This window comes from Nerophis lumbriciformis, linkage group LG22 (genome assembly GCF_033978685.3).
Source record: "Nerophis lumbriciformis linkage group LG22, RoL_Nlum_v2.1, whole genome shotgun sequence".
Classification (NCBI taxonomy): domain Eukaryota; kingdom Metazoa; phylum Chordata; class Actinopteri; order Syngnathiformes; family Syngnathidae; genus Nerophis; species Nerophis lumbriciformis.
In genome coordinates this window covers 1,207,947-1,227,924 of record NC_084569.2, presented here as the reverse complement: position 1 = coordinate 1,227,924, position 19,978 = coordinate 1,207,947, and the positions used below count along the sequence as shown (strand labels likewise).

General features: G+C 40.0%; 2 protein-coding genes across 7 annotated transcripts in view; one reads left to right on the top strand and one right to left on the bottom strand.

Moving 5' to 3' along the window:
- Positions 1–13,418, top strand: part of LOC140679757 (epsin-3-like) — a 41,945-nt gene extending 28,527 nt beyond the window's left edge. For all 5 annotated transcript variants that reach the window (XM_072915810.1, XM_072915807.1, XM_072915809.1 and 2 more), the window contains 4 exons: positions 5,742–5,871; positions 5,947–6,102; positions 9,044–9,274; positions 12,418–13,418. In XM_072915810.1, the coding sequence (XP_072771911.1) occupies positions 5,742–5,871; positions 5,947–6,102; positions 9,044–9,274; positions 12,418–12,683 (783 nt within the window). In that variant the 3' untranslated portion in view covers positions 12,684–13,418. The remainder of the gene's footprint in view (positions 1–5,741; positions 5,872–5,946; positions 6,103–9,043; positions 9,275–12,417) is intronic.
- The window catches only part of LOC133615662 (ADP-ribosylation factor-like protein 16), a 35,502-nt gene extending 16,900 nt beyond the window's left edge, over positions 1–18,602 (bottom strand). Inside the window, exons 1-5 of one of the 2 annotated variants that reach the window (XM_061974419.2) lie at positions 18,458–18,602; positions 18,205–18,260; positions 15,717–15,833; positions 15,531–15,646; positions 13,519–13,615 (exon numbers count right to left, since the gene is read on the bottom strand). In XM_061974419.2, the coding sequence (XP_061830403.2) occupies positions 13,519–13,615; positions 15,531–15,646; positions 15,717–15,833; positions 18,205–18,260; positions 18,458–18,533 (462 nt within the window). In that variant the 5' untranslated portion in view covers positions 18,534–18,602. Of the gene's footprint in view, positions 1–13,412; positions 13,616–15,530; positions 15,647–15,716; positions 15,834–18,204; positions 18,261–18,457 lie in introns of those variants that run through there. The other variant, XM_061974418.2, reaches the window with a different exon arrangement.
- Between the last annotated feature and the right edge of the window lie 1,376 nt (positions 18,603–19,978).

The window sequence follows — 19,978 nt, the reverse complement described above, 5'->3', positions numbered from 1 at the left end:
GAATATTTTGAAAAACTTGATTTATTTCAGTAATTGCATTCAAAAGGTGTAACTTGTACATTATATTTATTCATTGCACACAGACTGATGCATTCAAATGTTTATTTCATTTAATTTTGATGATTTGAAGTGGCAACAAATGAAAATCCAAAATTCCGTGTGTCACAAAATTAGAATATTACTTAAGGCTAATACAAAAAAGGGATTTTTAGAAATGTTGGCCAACTGAAAAGTATGAAAATGAAAAATATGAGCATGTACAATACTCAATACTTGGTTGGAGCTCCTTTTGCCTCAATTACTGCGTTAATGCGGCGTGGCATGGAGTCGATGAGTTTCTGGCACTGCTCAGGTGTTATGAGAGCCCAGGTTGCTCTGATAGTGGCCTTCAACTCTTCTGCGTTTTTGGGTCTGGCATTCTGCATCTTCCTTTTCACAATACCCCACAGATTTTCTATGGGGCTAAGGTCAGGGGAGTTGGCGGGCCAATTTAGAACAGAAATACCATGGTCCGTAAACCAGGCACGGGTAGATTTTGCGCTGTGTGCAGGCGCCAAGTCCTGTTGGAACTTGAAATCTCCATCTCCATAGAGCAGGTCAGCAGCAGGAAGCATGAAGTGCTCTAAAACTTGCTGGTAGACGGCTGCGTTGACCCTGGATCTCAGGAAACAGAGTGGACCGACACCAGCAGATGACATGGCACCCCAAACCATCACTGATGGTGGAAACTTTACACTAGACTTCAGGCAACGTGGATCCTGTGCCTCTCCTGTCTTCCTCCAGACTCTGGGACCTCGATTTCCAAAGGAAATGCAAAATTTGCATGGTTGGGTGATGGTTTGGGGTGCCATGTCATCTGCTGGTGTCGGTCCACTCTGTTTCCTGAGATCCAGGGTCAACGCAGCCGTCTACCAGCAAGTTTTAGAGCACTTCATGCTTCCTGCTGCTGACCTGCTCTATGGAGATGGAGATTTCAAGTTCCAACAGGACTTGGCGCCTGCACACAGCGCAAAATCTACCCGTGCCTGGATTACGGACCATGGTATTTCTGTTCTAAATTGGCCCGCCAACTCCCCTGACCTTAGCCCCATAGAAAATCTGTGGGGTATTGTGAAAAGGAAGATGCAGAATGCCAGACCCAAAAAGGCAGAAGAGTTGAAGGCCACTATCAGAGCAACCTGGGCTCTCATAACACCTGAGCAGTGCCAGAAACTCATCGACTCCATGCCACGCCGCATTAACGCAGTAATTGAGGCAAAAGGAGCTCCAACCAAGTATTGAGTATTGTACATGCTCATATTTTTCATTTTCATACTTTTCAGTTGGCCAACATTTCTAAAAATCCCTTTTTTGTATTAGCCTTAAGTAATATTCTAATTTTGTGACACACGGAATTTTGGATTTTCATTTGTTGCCACTTCAAATCATCAAAATTAAATGAAATAAACATTTGAATGCATCAGTCTGTGTGCAATGAATAAATATAATGTACAAGTTACACCTTTTGAATGCAATTACTGAAATAAATCAAGTTTTTCAAAATATTCTAATTTACTGGCTTTTACCTGTATTTAATCCTAATCTATCCCTTTTCCTTTACGTAGCAATCTCTGTCACTTTTGTTCACTTCCTGTTCTCAATTTGTTCACAATATGCTCCATAAATAATACAATTAAATAAAAAAACATCTATAGTAAAGTAAGTTGTATTTCATATTTCAAGATTATCAATACATACAGTCGTGGTCAAAAGTGTACATACACTTGTAAAGAACATCATGTCATGGCTGTCTTTAGTTTACAATCATTTCTACAACTCTTATTTTTCTGTGATGTAGTGATTGGAGCACATACTTGTTGGTCACAAAAAACATTCATGAAGTTTGCTTCTTTTATGAATTTATTATGGGTCTACTGAAAATGTGAGGGTCAAAAGTATACATACAGCAATGTTAATATTTGCTTACATGTCCCTTGGCAAGTTTACCTGCAATAAGGTGCTTTTGGTAGCCATCCACAAGCTTCTGCTTGCATTTTTGACCACTCCTCTTGACAAAATTGATGCAGTTCAGCTAAATGTGTTGCTTTTCTGACATGGACTTGTTTCTTCAGCATTGTCCACACGTTTAAGTCCGGGCTTTGGGAAGGCCATTCTAAAACCTTCATTCTAGTCTGATTTAGCCATTCCTTTACCACTTTTGAGGTGTGTTTGGGGTCATTGTCCTGTTGGAACACCCAACTGCGCCCTAGACCCAACCTCCGGGCTGATGATTTTAGCTTGTCCTGAGCAATTTGGAGGTAATCCTACTTTTTTCATTGTCCCATTTAAAGCACCAGTTCCATTGGCAGCAAAACAGGCCCAGACCACAGAACTTTCCTCCAGAAGGTCTTATCTTTGTCCATGATGTCAGATGAAACAAAAATGGAGCTGTTCGGCCACAATACCCAGCAATATGTTTGGAGGAGAAAATGTGAGGCCTTTAATCCCAGGAACACCATTACTACCGTCAAACATGGTGGTGGTAGTATTATGCTCTGGGCCTGTTTTGCTGCCAATGGAACTGGTGCTTTAAATGGGACAATGAAAAAGGAGGATTACCTCCAAATTGTTCAGGACAAGCTAAAATCATCAGCCCAGAGGTTGGATCTTGGGCACAGTTGGGTGTTCCAACAGAACAATGACCCCAAACACACATCAAAAGTGGTAAAGGAATGGTTAAATCAGGCTAGAATGAAGGTTTTAGAATGGCCTTCCCAAAGTCCTGACTTAAACGTGTGGACAATGCTGAAGAAACAAGTCCATGTCAGAAAACCAACAAATCTAGCTGAACTGCACCAATTTTGGATGAATGAGAACATCCATACATACGTAGAAAATCCGATGATTGGTTGGTGTTCCTATGATGGGTCAGAATTGGCTAAGGTTAGGGCGAAAAATTACAGACTGGCCAATCGGAAGCAAGATTAGTCGGGTCATCAAAACTAGTAAGCAAATCACACCAGACACGTACTAATGTCACATGACGATGAGGGAGTCAGAGACAGAGGGACGCTTCAAGCTGACCACTCAAAAAAACAAAAACCATACCGGTAGTTGAAAATGGCAGAGGAATTCTCTACCGTAGTTTCGATTTTTTTCTGTAGTAATGAAGCGTGTCCTTGGCCGTATTTAGACAAATGTATGCATTTAGAGGAAACAATGCCCAAAACTTTAGGTTTTAGTTGTTTACTCTGTAAACCAAAATTATAACCGCTCTCTTCATCTAAGACGACCAACACACATTAAAGTGAGTTGTGTTCATGAAGAGTTTTACTGCACATAACCATTAGCAACTGTTCCCAAACAACACACAAGTCTTTGTTTTGTTTTGACAAGATATAGATAGATTGTTTTTTTTAAATGGAGGCAGAAAAAATGAATAACATTATAGGGGTAGGCCAACTAAAATAAAGACCCCTAGAGGTAGTTGTAGGGTGTCCCTAGCTAAATGACAGATAGTTAATAGTAATGGACCCTTATTTTGTCAATTTGTACACTCTCAGTTACATCAACATGGATATTATACATGTGGGCCCAGAGATATACATGTTGTTAAATGTAGCAAGCTACTTTTATCATGTAGCTTGCTACAATTCCCCAGGGATAGCTTCCCCTGTAGCTTAGCTATGTTTAAGCAAGAGTAACTTGTAACTTGGCTTACTTCCAAGTAACTTGCCCATCACTGCTGAATAGCATTATTTGATTTTTACTGAGGTTTAAGGATAGTCTGGTTTTGTCCAAACCATCTCTTGAATGTGTTCATTTCTTCTGTTATTATTTGTATTAGCTTCTGTGTGTTCTCTTGTGAACAAAACACAGTTGTATCATCTGCGAATAATATTAACTTTTAAGTCTTTTGTAACTTCACAAATGTCATTTATATACAGATTGAACAATTTTAGTCCCAGTATTAATCCCTGTGGGTAGTCACAGGATATATTTAGCCTTGTAGACTTTTGTTGGCCTAGCTTCACGTATTGCTTCCTGTTGGTTAAGAAGCTTATCACCCAGTTCAAGACCAACCCTCTGATGCCATTCCATCCATCCATCCATCCATCTTCTTCCGCTTATCCGAGGTCGGGTCGCGGGGGCAGCAGCCTAAGCAGGGAAGCCCAGACTTCCCTCTCCCCAGCCACTTCGTCCAGCTCTTCCCGGGGGATTCCGAGGCGTTCCCAGGCCAGCCGGGAGACATAGTCTTCCCAGCGTGTCCTGGGTCTTCCCCGTGGCCTCCTACCGGTCGGACGTGCCCTAAACACCTCCCGAGGGAGGCGATCGGGTGGCATCCTGACCAGATGCCCGAACCACCTCATCTGGCTCCTCTCCATGTGGAGGAGCAGCGGCTTTACTTTGAGCTCCCCCCGGATGACAGAGCTTCTCACCCTATCTCTAAGGGAGAGCCCTGCCACCCGGCGGAGGAAACTCATTTCGGCCGCTTGTACCCGTGATCTTGTCCTTTCGGTCATAACCCAAAGCTCATGACCATAGGTGAGGATGGGAACGTAGATCGACCGGTAAATCGAGAGCTTTGCCTTCCGGCTCAGCTCCTTCTTCACCACAACGGATCGATACAGCGTCCGCATTACTGAAGACGCCGCACCGATCCGCCTGTCGATCTCACCATCCACTCTTCCCTCACTCGTGAACAAGACTCCGAGGTACTTAAACTCCTCCACTTGGGTCAGGGTCTCCTCCCCAACCCGAAGATGGCATTCCACCCTTTTCCGGGCGAGAACCATGGACTCGGACTTGGAGGTGCTGATTCTCATCCCAGTCGCTTCACACTCGGCTGCGAACCGATCCAGCGAGAGCTGAAGATCCTGGCCAGATGAAGCCATCAGGACCACATCATCTGCAAAAAGCAGAGACCTAATCCTGCAGCCACCAAACCAGATCCCCTCAACGCCTTGACTGCGCCTAGAAATTCTGTCCATAAAAGTTATGAACAGAATGGGTGACAAAGGGCAGCCTTGGCGGAGTTCAACCCTCACTGGAAACGTGTCCGACTTACTGCCGGCAATGCGGACCAAGCTTTGACACTGATCATACAGGGAGCGGACCGCCAAAATCAGACAGTCCGATACCCCATACTCTCTGAGCACTCCCCACAGGACTTCCCGGGGTACACGGTCGAATGCCTTCTCCAAGTCCACAAAGCACATGTAGACTGGTTGGGCAAACTCCCATGCACCCTCAAGGACCCTGCCGAGAGTATAGAGCTGGTCCACAGTTCCACAACCAGGACGAAAACCACACTGTTCCTCCTGAATCCGAGGTTCGACTATCCGGCGTAGCCTCCTCTCCAGTACACCTGAATAGACCTTACCGGGAAGGCTGAGGAGTGTGATCCCACGATAGTTAGAACACACCCTCCGGTTCCCCTTCTTAAAGAGAGGAACCACCACCCCGGTCTGCCAATCCAGAGGTACCGCACCCCTGATGCCATTCCGTTCTAATTTATTTATTTGAATATTGTGATTGTGTCAAATGCTTTTATTGGATCCATAAATACTGCAGTTGCACACCGTTTACCATCCATTGCATGGATTGAATTAAAGCCATTGATGTTGAAGTATTAGCTGTGTATCAATATTGGTTCTTTGCGAGTATTGCACAACAATTCAGCATTAATACCAATTGTCAAGAGCATGTGTATTTGAACTGAAATCATGTGATAAGAATGATTTGTTTCCCCATGTTTTCAGACCGCGTTCATGGACCTGGTGGATGTATTTTCAGTGTCTTCAGATCCTCCTCCTAGTGACCAAAATTGGAAAAAAACTGCATACTCCTCGTCTGTTCGTACCAGAGGGTCGAGCTCCTGGGACCCCTTGGGTGAGCTTTGCCAGCGTCTGAGAATGATTGTATGTAAAAGCTGCAGTATGTCATGATCCTTATTTCTCATAAAAGATGGAAGAAGCAGCTCGTTAAGATTAGATTCTCCCTGGTTGGTGTCGCCCACCTCCACTAGTCCCCCTCCAGCCTGGGAGCCAAGCTCGCCCCCAAGCAACCCTTGGGATGCCCCAAAGAGCAGTGCCTCTAAACTATGGGGACTCTCCAACACAGGTGGGTGTGTTTTACAAACCCCAAAAGCAGTGAAGTTGTCACGTTGTGTAAATGGTAAATAAAAAGAGAATACAATGATTTGCAAATCCTTTTCAACTTATATTCACTTGAATAGACTGCAAAGACAAGATGTTTAACGTTCGAACTAGTAAACTTTGTTATTTTTTGCAAATATTAGCTCATTTGGAATTTGATGCCTGCAACATGTTTCAAAAAAGCTGGCACAAGTGGCAAAAAAAGTTGCCTTATTTGGAACATCCTACAGGTGAACAGGCTAATTGGGAACAGGTGGGTGCCATGATTGGGTATAAAAGTAGATTCCATGAAATGCTCAGTCATTCACAAACAAGGACGGGGCGAGGGTCACCACTTTGTCAACAAACGCCTGAGCAAATTGTTTAAGAACAACATTTCTCAAGCAGCTATTGCAAGGAATTTAGGGATTTCACCATCTACGCTCCGTAATATCATCAAAAGGTTCAGAGAATCTGGAGAAATCACTGCACGTAAGCCATGATATTACGCACCTCCGATCACTCAGGCGGTACTGCATCAAAAAGCGACATCAGTGCGTAAAGGATATCACCACATGGGCTCAGGAACACTTCAGAAAACCACTGTCAGTAACTACAGTTGGTTGCGACATCTGTAAGTGCAAGTTAAAACTCTACTATGCAAAGCCAAAGCCATTTATCAACAACACCCAGAAACGCCGCCGGCTTCGCTGGGCCCGAGCTCATCTAAGATGGCCTGATGCAAAGTGGAAAATTGTTCTGTGGTCTGACAAGTCCACATTTGAAAAGAGGAGGTGGTCAATCAACAACAGGGATTTGCGATACCGAGTAAAATTCAGGCTGGTATCGGGAATACCAATCAGATACCTTGTGCAAATCTACCTAATGTGTCTGCTAAGATTTAAAACGTTGTAAATTTTAAATAATAACGTATCTCATAGCATAAAGAACAAAATACCAAGGTTTTTTTTGTTTGTTTTTTAACTCTTAAGTAGATTGAGGTAATGTGGTGAATAAGTGAATAACAATATAGCTAAGCTAATGCAACAGAAAAAAACAGGACAAAATTACAAAGTCTCACAAAAGTGGTGATTCAAACCATAAAAAAGGAAAAAAATAAAAACATTAAAACATTATTAATTAATAAGAGCTACTATTGGAATAAAAAAAGAGCAAAAATTTGGAATTTAACGAGAAAAAGATTAAATTTTTAACTAATAATTAATGATAATAATATAGTCAGTCACCTATAACACTGTTTATATATATATATATATATATATATATAAGCGGTAGAAAATGGATGGATGGATATTATATATATATATATATATATATATATATATATATATATATATATATATATATATAATATCCATCCATCCATCCATTTTCTACCGCTTGTCCCTTTTGGGGTCGCGGGGGGTGCTGGAGCCTATCTCAGCTGCATTCATATATATATATATATATATATATATATATATGAATGCAGCTCAAATGTTACTGTTGTTGTTGTCCCCTGTAAGAATAGAGTAAATAATAATAATAGGATTGTGTAACTGATTGTGTCAAAACATTCTGCGTGTACAAAATATTAATGTTCAGTTACACATTTAAGTGTTTGTTATGGTTGTTGTAATTTTTTTTTAATTAATTGATTTGTAAGTCAGTATTATTAAAAAAAAAAAAAAAATTACCTAACTAAACTTTTTTTGCATTTTAAGTAAAAAAATTTTTTTTTTTAGATCTTCTAATATTTTAGATTAGTGGTGTCTAAAATGTTTCCACCAACGGCCGCATACTGACAAGTCAAGAATGGGGGGGCCTCTTTTGATATTTAAAAAAAAATGCTATAAACAGATACAATATATATATATATATATATATATATATATATATATATATATATATATATATAAAAAGTTTAGACACCACTAATCTAAAATATTAGAAGATCTAAAAAAAAAATTTTTTTACTTAAAATGTAAAAAAAGTTTAGTTAGGTAATTTTTTTTTTTTAATAATACTGACTTACAAATCAATTAATTAAAAAAAAAATTACAACAACCATAACAAACACTTAAATGTGTAACTGAACATTAATATTTTGTACACGCAGAATGTTTTGACACAATCAGTTACACAATCCTATTATTATTATTTACTCTATTCTTACAGGGGACAACAACAACAGTAACATTTGAGAAAAAAAAGCAAAAAATCCGATTGTAATGACAAAAAGCGGAAATGTTATTACTAATACTAATACTAATTGCTTAGTCACCTATAATACAAAGCTGACAGTTTTTTGTTTTTTTTTAGTATTTTTGTAAATAAAAAAAATATTAATATAGCCCTAGCATACTTTGACTTTTCAATATTCGGCCCTTGCTGGAAGAAGTTTGGACCCCTGAACTAAAGTATCAGAGGTATCAATATTTTGATTTTGAGAGTCAATATTAGAGCATAAAGATTTGGTATTGGCGGTATCGATATTTCAGTATTGGTCCGCACATCACTAATCAACAAACTATTTTATGGAAGGAACAGGTTTAATGAATATAATGTTAAGAAGACTTCTTCTCATTAAGAAGACATCTTTCTCACCACACGCTCACTCACTCACTCGCTCCACCTCCCTTTCTTTTGCCTTCATTGCATTCATCCAATTCCACAGACAGTCTGAAACCATTAAAAGTCTTTTCAAAATGCACATTTCTACTACTCCTGTGTAAAACAATGTCACCCTCCTCACAAGTGGAGTTTAAAAAAAAGAAGTCTATACGCAAAAAAAAACACTTTCAATGGGTGTCATGTTCATTTTGTTCAATCAGAAGCTTGAAAAAGCGGTGGAGGATCTCCAGGATCAGCCAGTCCAGGAGGCATCAACATAAGAATGTTCTATTGTAACCATACTGTCTTTTTAGATGGGGATCTGTTTGATGAAGCCATGGACGGAGGCTCCATGAACATCAACGGGCGAAGGGAGGGCAGCCCTGAGATCTATGACTTGACCCAACTCAGACGAAGCCTGGTGGAGCCCACCCCTCGTACACTGCATACCCCAGAGGCCTTCCTTGGACCCTCAGCTGCTTCATTGGTCAACATGGACACTTTGATCCCAGCTCAGCCCGCGACCTTGAACCCCTTTCTATCAGGTATTTTCACAGTGACATTTGTGATATATATACACACACACACATGTATATAAATGTATATTTATATACATATGTATATATATATAGACAATTACACATATATGTTTATGTATATATATATATATATATATATATATATATATATATATATATATATATATATATATATATATCCATCCATCCATCTTCTTCCGCTTATCCGAGGTCGGGTCGCGGGGGCAGCAGCCTAAGCAGGGAAGCCCAGACTTTCCTCTCCCCAGCCACTTCGTCCAGCTCTTCCCGGGGGATCCCGAGGAGTTCCCAGGCCAGCCGGGAGACATAGTCTTCCCAACGTGTCCTGGGTCTTCCCCGTGGCCTCCTACCGGTTGGACGTGCCCTAAACACCTCCCTAGGGAGGCGTTCGGGTGGCATCCTGACCAGATGCCCGAACCACCTCATCTGGCTCCTCTCCATGTGGAGGAGCAGCGGCTTTACTTTGAGCTCCCCCCGGATGACAGAGCTTCTCACCCTATCTCTAAGGGAGAGCCCCGCCACCCGGCGGAGGAAACTCATTTGGGCCGCTTGTACCCGTGATCTTGTCCTTTCGGTCATAACCCAAAGCTCATGACCATAGGTGAGGATGGGAATGTAGATCAACCGGTAAATTGAGAGCTTTGCCTTCCGGCTCAGCTCCTTCTTCACCACAACGGATCGATACAGTGTCCGCATTACTGAAGATGCCGCACCGATCCGCCTGTCGATCTCACGATCCGCTCTTCCCCCACTCGTGAACAAGACTCCTAGGTACTTGAACTCCTCCACTTGGGGCAGGGTCTCCTCCCCAACCCGGAGATGGCACTCCACCCTTTTCCGGGCGAGAACCATGGACTCGGACTTGGAGGTGCTGAGATATAGATATATATATATATATATATATATATATATATATATATATATATATATATATATATATATATATATATATATATATATATATATATATATATATATATATATATATATATATATATATATATATATATATATATATATATATATATATATATATATATATATATATATATATATGTATGTGTGTGTGTGTGGGGAAAAAAAATCACAAGACTATTTCATCTCTACAGGCCTGTTTCATGAGGGGGGGGTACCCTCAATCATCAGGAGATTTTAATGGGAGCATTCGCATACCATGGTTTATATAGGGCACAGAGTGGGTGGGTACAGGCTGGCCTAGGGGCGTGGTGATTGGCTCATGTGTTACCTAGGAGGTGTTTCCGTCTATGGCGGCATGTTGTTACAATTTCGCTGCGCTTGTTGAGGGATGACAGGTCTGGACGGTAAATAATAAACAGTTTCTCTTTCAAGCATAGGTTGCATCTTTTATTACCACTATTGTAAGGTGTGCTGGATGCAAGAATTTGCCATGTTATTGAATATTCAACATTATTGTCTTTGAGGTCCCAAATGTGTTTGCTGAGTTCTGTGGTATTTCGCAGGTTTTTGTTCCTGAAAGAAGCCTTGTGATTGTTCCATCTGGTTTTGAATTCACCCTCGGTTAATCCTACATATGTGTCGGATGTGTTAATGTCCTTGCGTATTACCTTAGATTGGTAGACAACTGATGTTTGTAAGCACCCCCCGTTGAGGGGGCAATCAGGTTTCTTTCGACAGTTACATGCTTTGTTGGTTTTGGAGTCGCTCTGACTGGGGGTCGACGGCTCATTTGCAATTGTTTTATTGTGGTTTGAGATGATTTGTCGTATATTGTTCATGCAGCTGTAGCTCAATTTAATGTTGTTCTTGTTGAATACTTTTCTTAGGTTGTTGTCTTTGGGAAAGTGTTTGTCAATCAGATTGAGGAATTTGTGTCCAATGTTAGTTGAGACGTTTTTGCTGTATGGGGGGTTGTACCAGATGATGCCGTTTCGTTTTCTGTTCTTTTTTGGCTGGTTTCCTGGCGTGGGTTCATAGGTGAGGGTGAAATTGTATCCGCTTTCATCAAGGGCTTTTTGGTACGGGGGGGTTGCAAATGAGCCGTCGGCCCCCAGACAGAGCGACTCCAAAACCAACAAAGGCTGTAACTGTCGAAAGAAACCTGATTGCCCTCTCAACGGGGGGTGCTTACAAACATCAGTTGTCTACCAATCTAAGGTAATACGCAAGGACATTAACACATCCGACACATATGTAGGTTTAACCGAGGGAGAATTCAAAACCAGATGGAACAATCACAAGGCTTCTTTCAGGAACAAAAACCTGCGAAATACCACAGAACTCAGCAAACACATTTGGGACCTCAAAGACAATAATGTTGAATATTCAATAACATGGCAAATTCTTGCATCCAGCACACCTTACAATAGTGGTAATAAAAGATGCAACCTATGCTTGAAAGAGAAACTGTTTATTATTTACCGTCCAGACCTGTCATCCCTCAACAAGCGCAGCAAAATTGTAACAGCATGCCGCCATAGACGGAAACACCTCCTAGGTAACACATGAGCCAATCACCACGCCCCTAGGCCAGCCTGTACCCACCCACTCTGTGCCCTATATAAACCATGGTATGCGAATGCTCCCATTAAAATCTCCTGATGATTGAGGGTACCCCCCCTCATGAAACAGGCCTGTAGAGATGAAATAGTCTTGTGATTTTTTTCCCCACACATACATATATATATATATATATATATATATATATATATATATATATATATATATATATATATATATATATATATATATATATATATATAATATACGAAAATGTATAAAAGAAAATAGCATTAGTTTTGGCTCATCGAATAGTATTAGGTTTTCACGGTGTAAAAACGTACATTTCCCTGAGACATTCTGACCCAATATTGTATCGCTGCTCAATCGGTTTTAAAACATTGGAGCCTGCGTTTGTGTAGCATTATTCAATATGAAAAAAAGACCATACAGTGGAGATCTATTTTTGGAGAGTCTTGTTTTTGAGACTGTTTCCATTACAAAACTTTTATTAACACTTCAATGTTTTAATTACATGTTTAACTGTCACACAAGTATAAAGAGAATTTAACCGTAAATGATATAAAGTGAAAACTACTGCTTTAAACAATTAATGTACATTCTCCTATTTTGCCTCATCTTTTTAACCCAAGATGGAGTCCCTCCCGCAACCAGCAATCCATTCCAAGTAGACCAGACCAGACTAACTCTGGATCAAATGGGCTCGGCCACGCTAGAGGGGTCTCTTCCGTACAGCACCTCCCTACCACTGCCTATCAACCACCAGCCCACCAACCTCCCATTGTCTTACACTCATCCCACCCCGACTGCCTTGGATCTACCTGAGCCTTTGTTGCCCTTCTCTACTGGCAGCACTCTGGACCAGGCTGCACCGAACAATCAGAACCCTTTCCTATGAGGACCACTTCAACTGGAGAGAATACTGTGGGGAAAATACAACTAGGCTTAAAACGTCAGATTGAACTGCAACGCTCTTTCATTTGTAATATATACTGTGTTATAACACGCTAACCTTTACTGATGCATGCTGCTTTTCTCAACAGGATAGAAATCATGCAACTAATATCCCATAAATGTCCTTTTTAGGCTATTGCTAATTGGCTACCTTGACTAAATACATAGAAGTTGTGGTTGTTGCACTTTTGCCTTTATCTCTGACTGGTTTTGTGTAGTCAACAATCCCCCTGCCCACTCAGCTGTTTGTGTGTTGTCACACATCAGTCTGGACTCTGGACTCACTCTGGAAAATTATTAACTTTCTGTTGGCAAACCATCTGTTGGATAACAACTGGATTTAGGTGATAGAAAATATATAATTTGGGAGGGCCGAGTGCTTCAGGAGTTACGATAAATATTAAAAATAGTTTTGTTTGTAAACAAGAGTGCGATGAGAGCACTATTGTAAGTATAAAACTGAACTGCTCTCTGTATTTGCTGTTCACACTACACCCCATGTAGGTTCATAGTCAACAAGCATCAGTGATTCCTGCAATCCACTGGTGAATACATTGACATTTTTGCATATTTAGTCCAGCTACTTACTTAACTGAAGTGCCATCTTTCTATCTTCCCATGGCTCTACTGAGTTGACTTTTCCTTTAAGTCTGAATAAAATGTCACTTATGGCCATTTACTGTGCTGTAGCATCCTTTTTTCCCCCCCCATCACTTGATGGTGACTGATTCCAGCCAGGCCAACACCTCCTGGAGTCCCATTCCAGAGCGAGCACTGACCTCCAGTGTTGTGACAGTCTGAGGAGCCGATGCAAGGATGTCATCCAACCGGAAAAGGGACTGGATCTCCACCAGACTCATAGTGCAAGGCATATCCCTGCAACGTGACGTAGAAAGAACACCACTGACATTATGTACAGCAGAACTGGGCAAATTAAGGCCCGGGGGCCACATGGTGCTAAGCTATTAAATCTGGCCCGCCGGACATTCCCAAATAATTTATGTAGATCTTTAAGATGGAAAGTGTAGCTGCCATTATGTTGTGCAGTCATGTTTTCTCATGACCGTTAGTCTTCAACTACAGGTAAAAGCCAGTAAATTAGAATATTTTGAAAAACTTGATTTATTTCAGTAATTGCATTCAAAAGGTGTAACTTGTACATTATATTTATTCATTGCACACAGACTGATGCATTCAAATGTTTATTTCATTTAATGTTGATGATTTGAAGTGGCAACAAATGAAAATCCAAAATTCCGTGTGTCACAAAATTAGAATATTACTTAAGGCTAATACAAAAAAGGGATTTTTAGAAATGTTGGCCAACTGAAAAGTATGAAAATGAAAAATATGAGCATGTACAATACTCAATACTTGGTTGGAGCTCCTTTTGCCTGAATTACTGCGTTAATGCGGCGTGGCATGGAGTCGATGAGTTTCTGGCACTGCTCAGGTGTTATGAGAGCCCAGGTTGCTCTGATAGTGGCCTTCAACTCTTCTGCGTTTTTGGGTCTGGCATTCTGCATCTTCCTTTTCACAATACCCCACAGATTTTCTATGGGGCTAAGGTCAGGGGAGTTGGCGGGCCAATTTAGAACAGAAATACCATGGTCCGTAAACCAGGCACGGGTAGATTTTGCGCTGTGTGCAGGCGCCAAGTCCTGTTGGAACTTGAAATCTCCATCTCCATAGAGCAGGTCAGCAGCATGAAGTGCTCTAAAACTTGCTGGTAGACGGCTGCGTTGACCCTGGATCGCAGGAAACAGAGTGGACCGACACCAGCAGATGACATGGCACCCCAAACCATCACTGATGGTGGAAACTTTACACTAGACTTCAGGCAACGTGGATCCTGTGCCTCTCCTGTCTTCCTCCAGACTCTGGGACCTCGATTTCCAAAGGAAATGCAAAATTTGCATGGTTGGGTGATGGTTTGGGGTGCCATGTCATCTGCTGGTGTCGGTCCACTCTGTTTCCTGAGATCCAGGGTCAACGCAGCCGTCTACCAGCAAGTTTTAGAGCACTTCATGCTTCCTGCTGCTGACCTGCTCTATGGAGATGGAGATTTCAAGTTCCAACAGGACTTGGCGCCTGCACACAGCGCAACATCTACCCGTGCCTGGTTTACGGACCATGGTATTTCTGTTCTAAATTGGCCCGCCAACTCCCCTGACCTTAGCCCCATAGAAAATCTGTGGGGTATTGTGAAAAGGAAGATGCAGAATGCCAGACCCAAAAACGCAGAAGAGTTGAAGGCCACTATCAGAGCAACTTGGGCCCTCATAACACCTGAGCAGTGCCAGAAACTCATCGACTCCATGCCACGCCGCATTAACGCAGTAATTGAGGCAAAAGGAGCTCCAACCAAGTATTGAGTATTGTACATGCTCATATTTTTCATTTTCATACTTTTCAGTTGGCCAACATTTCTAAAAATCCCTTTTTTGTATTAGCCTTAAGTAATATTCTAATTTTGTGACACACGGAATTTTGGATTTTCATTTGTTGCCACTTCAAATCATCAAAATTAAATGAAATAAACATTTGAATGCATCAGTCTGTGTGCAATGAATAAATATAATGTACAAGTTACACCTTTTGAATGCAATTACTGAAATAAATCAAGTTTTTCAAAATATTCTAATTTACTGGCTTTTACCTGTATACACACTTGCCACAACATCAGGTCCAAATAAAAAAGGCCGGTGAATATCTCGTGTCAACTCTTCTACCTAAAGAGGGATAATGGCTGTCACAGAGATATATCATGCTCTCTTATGGTTAAGGTCACCTCTTGTTGAAGAGGATCAGCACAGATGCATTGTGCAGAGGCTCGGCTGAAAGCACAGACAACAGCTGGATACATGAAGACGACGTCTGACAAATGTTGGCCGAGTCTACGACAAACTTGGGAGAAAAAACAACACTCAAATAACTAGTGTTTTGAGCTAAAAAACAAAAAAGCAAGAGTACATACTATTACAGAGCAGCAATCATTGTAGTAACTGTGCCATATTGGGCCCATGCAGCCTCCAAGCTCCCGCACTGTCAACTTCTTTCTCTTTAGGGTCAAGTCCGTCAGATTGGTTCCTACCTGTGGCCATGAAACACAAATTAACATGCGTTCAAACAGATGACATTTTTAGAATGAACCAAAAATGCATGTTTTATATTTGTTGGTCGTGTGATGGGTGGCGAGCCAAGAAGACGCCAACTAGGAATCGTCAAACAAAAAGCTTTATTTGTTTCAGCGAGCCTCAGACTGGAACTGCAGTTTCCGGGAAAAAGAGTATGGGCCGGATTACTCTTCTCCTGTCTTCTTGGACAACTGTCCTTAAATACCTTTTACATAAAGACAGTTACTCTTTGTTGTTCTAGCTTTGGGGCTGTTTGTACAAATGTGAACACCTAGGCGTTGTCACTTCGCTCAATGGAATCGGGTGACCTCCAACCCCTGATCTCTACTCCTACCAGTGGGGGCTCTTACCAGATGTAGTTATTGTGTTTACACTTCTACCTAAAATCCAACTGCTAAAAACCTTTAAGTTCATCAATGTCCTGGGGGCAATAGCCCCCAATCTCTGGACTAGTTGCGATGGACTTCTGCACCCAAAGCAATCTAAGGGCATATTTCCTTAATAGGATAATCAAGGATTCTGTGACCAAATACAAGCTAGTTCACAATCATATAAGAAAATGGTACACGGTATAATTCACCACATGCACTATAACCTTATTTACATCTAAACCTTTTAAACCCACGTTACTGCTTAACGTTTCAGTACTTTCCCCCTAAATTGCCGTTCTCTATGGAACAAGAAGTGTTTTTAAAATTCAAACTTCCAGTCTGATGACGAAACTCTGTGCCACCTAAGCTCAGTCGCCACGTCCTTATGAGAATATCCTGTTGGAAGCCTTGTGATGGCCAGGATTTGTTGATCAACAATTTAGGTGTTGTCTTGGTCTCATGATGTCAAAATGGGAAAAGTACTATGAAGGCAACAGTTGTAAAAGTAATTTCAATTGAAGCAGGAAATGTATTGGTCAATTTATGTATCACACACCCATGTACATTTTGCCCTAGCGCCTTATTAAAAACACAAGCAGTGCAAAAGTATTTCAACAAGTAAACCAGGGGTGTCAAACTAGTTTTCATTGAGGGCCACATAGCAGTTACGGTTGCCCTCAGAGGGCCGCATTTAACAATGAGTAATATATGAATATATATATATATATATATATATATATATATATATATATATAATACATTAACAATATTTTTTTTTACATAAACTGAAAAATTTTTTTTAAAATTTAACTTTAAAAACTGGCAGCTCAGTCACCAGAATTTTACAGTAAAAGTAGTGTTTTTTAGAGCATATAAAAAATGGAATAAATGGAGAAACAATACCACTGTTTTTAGCCGGTAAAATTCAAGCAACAGAGCTGCCAGTTTCCCCCCCCCCCCCCCCCCCCCTAAAATCTGGTTGTTTTTTTTGGTTTGTTTTTTTAATGTTTTAGTGTCTTACTGTATGTGGAAAAAAACAGTACCAAAGTTCAATTCACGATAAAAAAAAAACTCAGTCGGCGGAATTCAACCGTAAAATCTATTGTCAATTTTACAGCCTACAATTTGATTGATAATTTGTTTTGAAATCATAAGTCAAGCAGATATTTATAAGTACAGTATTTATCTTTATAATAACAAAAAATATTTTTGGAATACATGATAATATAACATTTTGATTTAGAGAATATTTAATTTTTTGTTTGATTTTAATGTTTTAGTGTCTTACTGTATATGGAAAAAAACAGCACCAAAGTTCAATTCACGATAAAAAAAAAAAACCTCAGTCGGCGGAATTCAACCGTAAAATCTATTGTCAATTTTACAGTCTACAATTTGATTGATCATTTGTTTTGAAATCATAAGTCGAGCAGATAAGTACAGTATTTATCTTTATTTTAACAAAAAATATTTTTGCAATCCATGATAATATAATATTTTGATACTATTGAATTTTAAAAGATGGTGCAATTGCTTGTAGTACATTATTTTTAATGTCAAAGGGGAAAGAACAAATATATTCAGTAAGAAAAGATTAAAAATTTTATTAACGCATCTTATTTCCAGGCTTTCGCGGGCCACATAAAATAATGTGGCAGGCCAGATTTGGCCCCCGGGCCTTGAGTTTGACGTTTGTGTAGTAAACCTAATTATAAAATGTTAACGTGCATTTTAGGTTAATTTTTAATGATGGACAACACATATTTTTGGTGAATAGTGCAGTATATATGTTTAACAATGGTCGTCCCCTTCGTACTGGCAACCACAAATCCCTGCTGGGTGTCAAGCAGTGCTAGCCAATGAGCTCAAACTCTGTCGACCCATTGTCCAACACAGCTCTTAAGGCATTGAAGCAAGGTGCTATACAACACATCGAATCTTTTTAACCTTTATTTACCGTTGGCAGAGTATGTGGCAGGGCATCCGACTCATAATCTCCATGCAAACTGAGCTGTGAAGAAAAGGTTAGGATAGGCAACAGCAAAACTTGGGTATTTTTTGGCCCTAAAACATGTTTTATATCGGAATGTTGACGCAATGTTGTCTGCTTTCCTTGTGGCTAAATTTAGCCTAGTCAGGGTTAGCACACACACAACTTTCAAACTACCTCCAAGTGTTCATTCTACGACTACAACCGAGCAAAAGGATATTTTGCAAACGTTTTAGCAGGAGGGTTTTCCCGACGCCTGTTGCTCCGAGGAGCAAACAGACGCCATTGCTGCTCATTGGCGCCTTTCGTCGTTAGCGTGATGCTAGTTAGCACTTAGCACAACCTGGCTTCACCGAGTAACCCTGGTGATGATCAGGTGATCAGATGGCGCCTCCTGATTGGACAAAGCGGGCACGAGTCACTTTTTGATTGGTCGGTTGTAAATGCAAATACTACGGAAAATGATTTAAGGCAAAACTCGTTAAACGTGAATACTGTTTGAACGTTAATACTGTACTCAAATTGTTGTTATGTTTCTGAAATACTGTTAAAACAATTAAAATAGTTAGAAAACATCAATATGTGTAGTTACATTGCCAATATTTATACATAGGAGCTAAAAAAAAAGTATATTTTAATTTGTAATTTTTATTTTTTTGAATTTTATAAACCTTTATTAATAAATTGCAACATTTACAAACAATTGAGAAATAATAATAATCAAAATAAGTACAAAAACAGTATATAGGAGCTAAAAAAAAATGTGTTTTTGTTTTTATTTTTTGTATTTATTTTTATATAGGAGCTAAATCATGATCACGGTGCGTAGAGCGTGACGTCACATGAGAAGGCTCGATGGAGGCTGATCGTCGCACATAAATAAGATAAACATTTAACATAAACAAGCCCTAGGGTAAACTGGGTGTAACACATGGCACACTGACAAAGCTTAACCTATTGTGACTATAACAATCTACAAGGTTAATGTAGGTTGCTTCTCTTTCTCCCCCTCCATTTTTCTGCATTCTTTCGTATCTCAAGTTATCATTACGTATATGTATTGTTGCATTTAAACAACTGTATTGTCGATAATAAAGGTAAATTATTGGTATTGTTCATTATCAATAGCGCTATTTCTATTGGTATTTGTATTGATCCATTTGTAGTGTAATAATGCTCATTGTCATTTCTGTATTATTTTTTATTTTTCGCTAACTGCTTATTTGCTATTACTTTTACCATCATATTTGTAAATGTCATATTTGCTGATGTTGCTCTATTGTTGTTGTTGTTGTTGTTGTTTGCTGTTGTTGTTTTTGTCTCTCTGTCTAATCCCCCTCTTGTCCCCACAATTTCCCCCTCTGTCTTCTTTTTTTTTCTCTCTTTCTATCCCCTCCTGCTCCGGCCCGGCTGCACTAAATGATAATATAAATACATTTAATAAAGTCAAATACAAATAAGGCAACAAGAGAAGTATCCTACACTTCTCTTTTGTAAAGTAAATCTGAACAGCCGACATGGGCATCTACATCAACTATATGATTTGCCTGAGAAGCTGGACAGGACACAAAAAAATAAATAAATAAATAAATAAATAAAATAAATAAATAAATAAATAACATAAACAAGCAAGAAACAGCCAACCGTCTGTCACCCTGGTGATGATCAGGTGATCAGATGGAGCCTCCTGATTGGACAAAGTGGGGCACGACGTCAGTTTTTGATTGGTCGGTTGTAATGC